We start from the raw sequence: 9,884 nt of genomic DNA on the forward strand, positions 1-9,884 counted from the left end.
ATATGCTAATGCCGCTAATGCTTTTGAAACCAAACACTGCTAAACTTTAACGAACGATAATAGAATATAACTGATAACCTTCATTTGACGTCATCAAAAAGCCATATAAACCTATCATTTTCATTTGTTTTACTCGTTTAATTCACTGATACTCTTCAGAAAATACTCCAAAAGTTCACAGTAAACTGCTTTTTTAAGTAAGAATTTTAAAAATAAAACAAGAATGTTATTTTGTGTAATTTCTTGTTGAAATTCTGAAAAATTAATGACGTCATATCATTATCCAACTGGAACTTGCCACTTGATCGGTCTTGAAGCCCGCTCATTACAAACAACACGGATGCTTTTTGGCGCAGTTTCTTGTCGCTGTGGGTGATTTTTTTGTTGATTATTTTAATTTCAAAGGGTAAAGTGGCTCATAATACGAATCTCTTTGTTACTGCTGGGTAGCATAAAATAGTAAGCATCTCTGCTGCCTTATTTTGTTATTATCATTCAAATTCGGGTGCACGAAAAGCACATCATTTTCAAGAACCGTTGCAGATACACTCATCATTAATGCTGTGGTCCTTTCTATTAACATGCTTTTTAGGATATTTTTTGAGGATTGAGTTTTGGCTACCCACAACACCCGGCCATTCCTACGACTGCTCTCACCAATTATTAATATACAGCCTTCGTGTTGCTGTGTGGTGGCTATTTTTTCAAAATTAAGAATAACTCCAGGGCTATGGTACCAGTTGATCTGGACTCAACCAGCAGACTTGTGATGCTCCACTCTTTGGTCTGGCATATTATTAAACAAATCATTATACACCCAAGGCTTTTCACGGGCACCGCAAACTGCAGAGTGCGGTCTGCGCAGCCGGCGTGGGGGTAGGGCCGGTAGGGGATGGGTAGGCGGTTATAACATCACAGCTGTGTGCGGTGGACGGTCCCCTGTGGCCGGTTCCGACCGACTCATTTAATTCTCATTTAATTCACTCATTTTAATTTAATTCACGCTGTATGCGGTAACGGAAGGATGACGTAGGGTGCAGTGGGCAGAGCTTAGAGCCTGTGTGCGATCGTACCGCACACAGGGCCCGTGAATAGCCCTCCAGTGTGGCAGCAAACTGAGAAAGTTTGTTTCAGGTGCAAGTAATTTTTGAATTGCCACTTAACCCGCGCCCCACTGGGGTCTGTGTATAACACGCCCTACTGGGGGGGGGGGGGCTATTCATAGCCCCCCCTCCTAACTCCGAAACTACTGGGCCGATCGTCAAAATTCAAACGGCGTCTGATAGCCCCGGAAAAACTGTCGAGCGAAACCTAATTTCATTGACCTCGAGGTCACCGATGACGTCACAGGTCAGGTCAAAGTAAAAATTATTAGCACTTTGGCTTGTTCACATTTTGGGCTCTGGCCGCCGTCTTACAAGTCAGATCAGGCTCATTTTTGGTTTCCACACTCGTGAACAGATGCTCTAGATACCTTGAGGGTACCAAACTTGTACTTTGATTTTCAGGTCAGGGTCAGGTCATCACAGGTCACGAAAATATTATATCATGCGTCGGTCACGTGACACATGTTTTATGGTCCATTTAGGCCATAGATTTCGAATTTGATGTCGTCTATGTCATTCGAGGTCATTTTGAGTCGAATTTAGCTTAGGTCAGGTCACTTTCAGGTCAAAGAAGGTCAAATTTTGAAGTTGAAATTTTTCAACAAAAAAGGTGTCTATTGGATGCAGTTTGAGCTCAGGAACACGATGGTGCCATTTATATTGGTGTACGATGCCAAATACGTACTGAAAAATTGATTTGAAAAATTAATAATTGTGAATTTTTTGCAATAATGCGTATAACTTGGCCATTTTTGAAGATATTTAGCTAAAACTTGCTAGAGTTAGTCATAATCATGCGTTCTGTCACATATATTCTGGTTTTTTCGAAAAGTCAAAAACTTTTTGAAAAAAATATAAAAATACAAATTTTGAATATTATTATATAAAATTTTCGAAATTTTCAAAATTTTGAAAATCCGAGATAGCAGTTTGATAGCGCGGTCAATTCTGAGTTCTTTCATGCAAAGAAATTGGATCTAGCTTAAAAACTGAGCTCTTGGGAGCGATTGCCGTGGTTCAATGTTTTGCGTCGAAATCGGACGAACATGACGTCACTCTGACGTCATTTCCGGCCGACCTATGGTAGCTACGAAGTTCAAATTTTGACACAAGGTGTCAAATTGATGCAGCCGAAGGTACTGAAAGTTTGGCGTCGATCCGTCAAGTGGTTTGGAAGTTATTGCAGAAAAACGGGAGGGGGGGCTATAAATAGCCCCCCCCCCCAGTGGGGCGCGGGTTAATTGGGTGGAAAGAGTATATGATGATGAGCCTAATTTTAGGGTTGTGGCCTCGCAAGTCGCATGTCTTGGTGTTGTGACATCTGAGTGATCACTGGACACTGACCAACAATTTAGTCTCAAGGGCTGAGGTACTACCAGGTCCAGTTTTGTCGAAAAATAGTACCTACCAAGGCGTACCTACCTATCACACAGACGAGGGCTGTACATCAGGAACCTGACTCTGAACCTGGAGTGACTTGGACTGAGGTTCCAGCCTGTGAGGTTCTTCCTTCCAGGGCTGCGGAGTCGGAGTTGGAGTCGGTCAGAGTCGACAGTTCTGCCCGGAGTCGGAATCGGAGTCGCCAAAATCGTACCGACTCCGACTCCGGAGTCGGAGTTAACGCTGCATGGCTCAGCGTCATGCACTGCATCTGTTTGATTGACGATACCACGCTCAAAACTAAATTTGTCGAAAAAAGCAGGGCTGCGGAGTCGGAGTCGGAGTTGGAGTCGGTCGGAGTCGACAGTTCTGCCCAGAGTCGGAGTCGGAGTTGCCAAAATATCACCGACTCTGACTCCGGAGTCGGAGTTAACGCTGCATAGCTCAACGTCATGCACTGCACCTGTTTGATTGACGAAAGTGCGCTCGAAATTAGATTTTGTCGAAAAAGGGCCATTTTGCTGACGAACGTTTTCAGCGAATGCCGAATGAAGCAGGAGACGGTGGTTTACCCAGAACCTGCTTTTTAATTCTACATTCTATTTTTAATGCATATTTGCAACGCAAAGCCTTGGAACGCACGAGGGATCGTTTCAGCTAAGATAAAACATCTCCATGAGTCATTACCTATGAACTCCAATATCATGATATGGATTTTAATAGAATCGTCCGGAGTCGGATTCGGAGTCGATTTTTGAAGCCGGAGTCGGCGTCGGACTCACCATAAAATCCATCCCTCTGCAGCCCTGCTTCCTTTAGGTGTTCCTTCAGTTCAGGTGCTCTTCTAACCTGAAGCCAAACTGAGTTATGCCAATGTGAAGGGGATATTGGTGTGTCATGACGGACTCATTTGCATGTTTATCTTACAGATTGCCAAAATGAGTAATACATGTGTGGAAGAGGACCCAGTCCTGGAGAGGAACTTCCATGGCCACAGAGACACAGTGACAGCGGTGGACTTCCATCCGAGCACATGTCAGGTGGTCTCCTCCAGCCTGGATGCCTCGATAATGCTATGGAACTATGAGCAGCAGCAGAGGGCGTTCAGGTCAGGATGACAGCACTGTGCTTGAAGCTGAGCTTTGACGGTCTTCAACATTCATTTGATGCTTGCCTCATTTTTATACTTCAATTAAAATTATTTTGTATTCCAAAGCCTATCTGATCTATGCTATTCAATTTTACATTGACTAGTCCTGAACTAGTCCTGTATGTTCTTCTGACTTTCATTGTCTTGGATATGTCTCCTATGTTTTCACTAACATCGACCTTTCCACCAGGCTGATGGGTCACAAGGAGCCGGTGCTCGACGTGCAGTTCTCGCCGTCGGGACAGCTGATCGCCTCCGGTTCCCGAGACCGCACCATCCGTCTGTGGGTGCCGGCCATTAAGGTGAGGACTAGAGGTGGCAAAAGATGAAAATTTTGGGAACCAGACTCGAACCAGACCCGGCTGGACATTTCTGGAACCAGTTAAAACAAAACAGCTCATTTCCCGCTGGGAATACTCATGAGATAATGTGTGCAAAGAAACATTCACTTCATATTTTGCAATAATGTGTAGTGTGCAATATGTATAGTTTGTGGTAAGACCCGGTTGGGCCCGTCAGAAAATTTCCAGGAACCGGTCTGGACCCATATGGGTCCAGACTGGTTCTTCGGACCGGGTCCTCGGGTCCACATTTTGCCACCTCTAGTGAGGACCCGCTCGCTGGGACGTGTCACGCAGGTCGTGATCGTCTCCCTTCCCTGTTGTGATAATTTTGCTGCCTATGTGGTGCCTATGTGCTGCCCTCTACTGTGGCATCTCTCATGTTCCAATTACCGGTCCCATGCATTCGTCTGGACATGTGCCACTGTGCACTGCCCTGACATTATAACCATTTCTAATGTTTTGATTACCGCTCCTGCGCATTCCTGCGCTGTAACGCCCAGCTGTCTCTGAATGTGTCCTGCTGCCCGTCCGTACTCGCTACTTTACCGCGGTACTCGTCCGCCTCTGTCAGTCACGTTTCCCGTTCGCATCTGGATATAAAATGATGCCACCGTCCGCCAACCGATCCGCGGCCGCCGGCAGGGTGAGTCTGAGACGTTCAAGGCGCACATGGGCACCGTGCGGAGCGTGCACTTCTCTCCGGACGGCCAGCAGCTGGTGACCGGCTCCGACGACAAGGCCATCAAACTGTGGGTGGTGAACCGGCACAAGTTTCAGTTCTCGCTCACCGAACACAAGAACTGGGTCCGCTGCGTCCGGTGAGTGTTTCTCCGGCCTGTCTTCGTGCAAGTATTTGAAGAATGTTTTCTCTGCATACAAGGAAATAATTGTTTAGGAGTGAGGAAACGGTTTTGTCTCACAACATTTGCGACCTAATCAGCGACTATACATCCGACATTTGTGTAACACTTAGCAGCGGCATAACATTAAATACAGTGGTTGAGAGCCTCAGTCCTTGCTCTCATTCCTCCGACGATTGTGTCGGTTTCATTGACCTATAATAAGTATAATAGTACTTATTATAGGTCAATGGTTGGTTTACGGTCATATTTCTTCAGCGTTCCCCGTGTCATTCCACCGTGATATTCTCTCCTCTGACAATCCCCGCTGTCGCTCCCTGGCAGGTTTTCGCCGGACGGCCGGCTGCTGGCCTCCGCCTCTGACGACCGCACCGTGCGCGTCTGGGACACGCGCACTCAGTGCTGCGTGCACACGTTCCACGAGGCCAAGGGCTTTTCGCACCACGTGGCCTTCCACCCGGATGGCATGTGCGTGGCCGCCGCCGGCTCCGACAACGCCGTCAAGGTGTACGACGTGCGCTCGCGCAGCCTGCTGCAGCACTACGCCATGCACTCGGCGCCAGTCAATAAGGTTAGTTATCGCAGTCTGCGCTACCGGCGCCCGTCAGTAAGGTTAGTTATCGCAGAATGCTGCAGCACTATGCCATGCACTCGGCACGTCCCGTGAATAAGGTCGGCTATCGCAGTCAGCTGTAGCACTACCGGCAACTGTGAATAAGGTTAGTGGTCGTAATCGATCGAGCGAATAATCAACCGAACAGATCCAGTATCACGATGGATGTGACTGAAGGGTAGCGGTGCTGATGGAAAAGAGTAAGGTCGGAGCCCGTACGGTGAACGGGGTTATATTTTTGTTGTTAAATTACGTTCAAATGTTCTAAATTTGCTCCATTCAAATTACGCTCGATTGTTCTTAATTTGCTATGTTCTAATCTTATATCCAAGGCAGAGCTTGTTGCGCAGGCTCTTACCTCGCACCCGATTGTGGATTCCGTGTACACAACAAAATTGGGCGGATCACTGATCACTGATCACTTTAGCATGGTGATGTGGAATGGCCACTTCGATTATCTCGAAGATTGAGATAGAGAGATGAGCAGCAGAAACTCTAACTCAGCATTAGATCACTATTCGCAAAGTTCGATAAGGAAGTCCCTAAAGATGAAATTCGTGAGTTACCAGCTAAGGACGAAAATATCCGACGGCGGATTTCATAAGCTTAACGAGCTTGACGAGTGCAAACAAAACGGCCAATAGCTCATAGTCGATATATTTTTCGTATTATGGCGATTGAACACATCCGTTTGATCAGGTAAAAGTAATAAAAGCGGCCCTATTTCTCAGAAAACTTTTGCCGGACCTGTTCCAACCCTCACACAGACTTCATCTTGGCTGTAAAACGATCGCTGTCACTGACCGCAGGCCATATTTCTGTCAGGAGCAGAGAGCGAGCGCCGAAGTCTGTTAGAAACAGTCTCTCACCGCCGCGACCGGTCGCCGGTCGGGCCACAAGACAGACACTCCCACAGAGCTGCCCGGGCAGGTTAAAATCTGTCGAGTTTGTAGATTGCCTCATGATACACTCACAGTGCAGTCCCCCAACCGTTAAAGAGACAAGCAAATGAGGTATCATGATACCTGTTTCTCCATACAGGTGCACTGATAATTAACTCTCGAGGCCGGCGCAGTTAGGCAGTTTAGGCGTTAGGCGTTATACGGCCCAGATACGGCCTTGCTTTTTCTTGCCTTTTTCATTTTGTTGGATTCCGATCAATACTTTATTTTATCGATTCTACTGCAATATATTTTCATTTACTAAATTGTACATCTTTTGGGAGTGACGATTGCACGCAGCTTTTCCTTTTAATCGCATTACACGTTATTTTTAGATTATCAACCATTATTTTACGTAAAAAATATTAGAGAAGTACGCACCTAACAGTGTATTACTAGTTACTACATATATTGCAAGCTGCAAATTGTCGCTGAGCTGCATCCCAAGCCGAACTCTTCCTCCTCGTTCTCCCTTTCTGTTCTCATCAACTCAGCACTATCCCTGCTGGAACCTGTACCAGCCCTACTGAGCCGAGCGTCCCACCTTCTCGCAGGTCTCCTTCCACCCGTCTGGAAACTTCCTGCTGTCTGCCTCGCACGACGGCACTCTGCGTGTGTTTGATCTGCTCGAGGGCCGGCCGTACTACACTCTACACGGCCACCGCGGGCCGGTGACGGCCGCCGCGTTCGCGCGAGACGGACACCACTTTGCCTCGGGAGGAACAGACGAGCAGCTGTTTGTGTGGCGCACCAACTTCGACCGAGAGGTGAGGTCACAGGGAACGGAGGGCCACCGGCCGAGGACGGGGCTGATGTGTCCCTAGACATTAATTTTACATATTTGTAATGGGAGCGATAAGAGCACGGACTTGGGATTTTTACATGAATTATTTGCGTCACGTTTTAGTGTGATAGCTTAACCTCGTTTACAATCAGCCTTCGTGTATAATTTTTCCTCAAAATATTACAATATTATCGTGGTTCTGTCACTTGGGACCTGATATCCGGCCCGGTCATGGCCGGCTTTGAGTACCCCTCGTCAGTCACGCCGGCCCAGTTGTGACCGGTCACTCCTCCGGTCAGATGACGGCCTCCAGCAGCGGGAACGTGATCCCCAAGCTGGAGACGGGCACCGAGAGTCGCCGGCCGGACGTCGACTGCTCGCAGCTGGCCGATGAGCGACGCGACGAGGAGCTGCCTGCCGAGTCGGAGAGCGACACGACGGGCCCGCCGGCGGCGCGCGGCGGACGCCCCAGCGCCGGCGCCGGTGCTGGCGGTGCCAGTGGTGGTGGTGAGATGGCAGAGATCAGGTCCATGGTCTCCGGTCTGATGCAGCAAATGGAGCTGGTCACACAGACCGTGCTGCTGATGGAGGAGCGACTCAAACTGGCCGAGGATAAGCTCTGTGAGGTGGACGGAAGGAAGGAGTAGCTCGGCGTCACCGTCCGTCACCCCGTCTGTCTTTGCGCGCCGTCTGTCCTGACCAGCCGGCTGGCCATTTGTCACTGGTGCCTGGGGGTATCTAATATTGTGCCCAGTTAGACTGCAGCATATCGAGATAACTGATGGCATCCGGAGTTGGGCTCAAAAGTTCATCTGATTGCAACAGCTGACTTTCGAAGCCAGGCTGTAGCCACGGCCGGGCTTCGGCTCAACCGGGTGACAGAGGACGCTCTCGGTCGAGCGTAATCTGTATGAATATCGTAACGTGTCGCGACACTGAGCGAACATGTGCCCACGAAAAGTGTTAATCGCTATGTGAGATTCTCGGCAGTCAACATAATGCTCGTTTCGTGACGGCATAATTTTAATCGTGTCATGACTGTTGGAACATTTCACTGTTTTAATATTTCAGCATGAAAATTGCGGTTAGGTGATGGTGAATCAATGTCTTCCTTCATCTTTCTTCCTCACCCATTTAGAATAGTTTCATTGCGATTGTTTTCTTGCTTCGCTTCTGTCTCCACTTAACGTTCATTATCGTGTATATAGCTGTTTCCATGACCGATATGTCATTCCATGAATTTGAACGAACATGTCTCGTATGTCGCATTCACTGACGTTTCATGGAAACTCGGGACCACTAAATAGACTAAATACATGTGCGTTGGATCTGCTAATCTTTCCTTGGGTTTGTTTTGATGAGAGTATCTGAAGTGGATGCATGACACTCATAACGCGAATATACGCAGTATCATCGTCGCACACATCAACACCATCCTTCGTTTGACATGACTGCGTTCAGTCATATTTGGTCTGGGATCTCCCCACCCACTTTAATATCGAGTGCTTTTCTGCTGTTTCCAGAAGCGTTAACCTAGCTAATCGGCTGGGTGAGCTCGAATAATGACCATGTGCATTGTTCAGCCGCAGCATTTTCGTCATCCAGTGCCATAGTCGGTCGGACCAACCGTGCTGATTCGTACGCTTTCATAGAGATTGTGAGAGCAGTCACCTCTGTGGAACAGGTCTCACATAGTGGCTCATGGGCTTGGCAGCTACATCGGCGAGTAAGCCCTCAAACTGAATAATTGAATGAGTCAAGAACAAAAAACGGCAAATCGTGCGTAACTACTCAGCATTCTGATCATGGTACGGTATCAAACAATGATGAAGCGCTCGCTAGTACCGAGAATCAGGTACGCTTTTAAATAGGCCAAACTATGGTCTATGCACCTATTAATAAGGTAGTCTTGTATGCGCCAAATGTATTGCGGCACAGTATGCATCGGGTGTTAGATGTCTCTGCCATCTAGCGGCAAGGCTATGAGCTACCTGGTTCTGTGGTGTATTGCGGCACAGCATGCATCAGGCGTTAGATGTCTGCCATCTAGCGGCAAGCTTATGAACTACTCGGCTTTGTGATGCATTGCGGCACAGCATGCATCAGGCGCTAGATTCTCTGCCATCTAGCGGCAAGGCTAAAAACTGCGTGGTCTTGCACCACTTGTATTGCGGCACAGCTTGTTTCAGGCGCTAGATATCGCTAACATCCAGCGGTAAGACTATGATATACCTGCTTATTTTGCGTTCAATGTAATGCGGCACAGCATCTATTAGGCGTTAGATAATCGCTTTACCTTACCTTTTCTTTTTCGAAATCTGTGTAGCCTTTTAGAAAACTATGGCGTAGTTTGTCGGTTTAATGACATTATGATGTACCTGGAAGCAGTGTCTAGTGAACGATACTTACTGCTTTTCGCGAAAAACGCATGTGTTTGGGCGAGGTTGGTGTACCAAAGTTATTCATGGTTCTTCGAGATAAAAAGGCAACATTGCGGCCTTTGTGCACCTTGTTTTGATCAGACAATGCCGAAAATGATGATAATGGTGATAAACAAAATGTTTTTCTCGCAAGCATCTAAGTGTAGGTACCTTGTAGGTACCTAACCTGTCTAAAAGTAAAAGCAGCTGCTATGCGAAATGAAAATAGGAATAACCCGATGTCGGAACTCAGATGCTCTGGTTACGATGAGCGGTGACCACGGAC

At 47.5% G+C, this 9,884-nt stretch overlaps 1 protein-coding gene across 3 annotated transcripts; it reads left to right on the plus strand.

The window, feature by feature from the left end:
• Window positions 1-324: 324 nt before the first annotated feature.
• On the plus strand, window positions 325-8,506 carry LOC122378642 (POC1 centriolar protein homolog A-like). 3 transcript variants are annotated; one of them, XM_043359900.1, is made up of 7 exons: window positions 325-459; window positions 3,416-3,594; window positions 3,827-3,938; window positions 4,623-4,798; window positions 5,165-5,411; window positions 6,949-7,161; window positions 7,478-8,506. In XM_043359900.1, the coding sequence occupies exons 2-7, from the start codon at window positions 3,425-3,427 to the stop codon at window positions 7,823-7,825; spliced, it is 1,266 nt and encodes a 421-aa protein (XP_043215835.1). In that variant the 5' UTR covers window positions 325-459; window positions 3,416-3,424; the 3' UTR covers window positions 7,826-8,506. The 3 variants fall into 3 exon arrangements, with proteins under 3 accessions (XP_043215835.1, XP_043215833.1, XP_043215832.1); XM_043359898.1 differs by having other exon boundaries at window positions 331-368; XM_043359897.1 differs by having other exon boundaries at window positions 342-406.
• The last annotated feature ends 1,378 nt before the right edge of the window (window positions 8,507-9,884 follow it).

This window comes from Amphibalanus amphitrite, unplaced genomic scaffold (assembly GCF_019059575.1).
Source record: "Amphibalanus amphitrite isolate SeventyFive unplaced genomic scaffold, NRLGWU_Aamphi_draft 000062F_arrow, whole genome shotgun sequence".
Classification (NCBI taxonomy): domain Eukaryota; kingdom Metazoa; phylum Arthropoda; class Thecostraca; order Balanomorpha; family Balanidae; genus Amphibalanus; species Amphibalanus amphitrite.

Excerpts from the sequence above, each read along its gene's own strand:
- LOC122378642 (XM_043359900.1), top strand. The coding sequence starts at position 3,425 with ATGAGTAATACATGTGTGGAAGAGGACCCAGTCCTGGAGAGGAACTTC. Across the intron at positions 3,595-3,826 it reads CAGCAGCAGAGGGCGTTCAG|GCTGATGGGTCACAAGGAGC; the intron begins GTCAGGATGACA and ends CCTTTCCACCAG. Across the intron at positions 5,412-6,948 it reads ACTCGGCGCCAGTCAATAAG|GTCTCCTTCCACCCGTCTGG; the intron begins GTTAGTTATCGC and ends ACCTTCTCGCAG.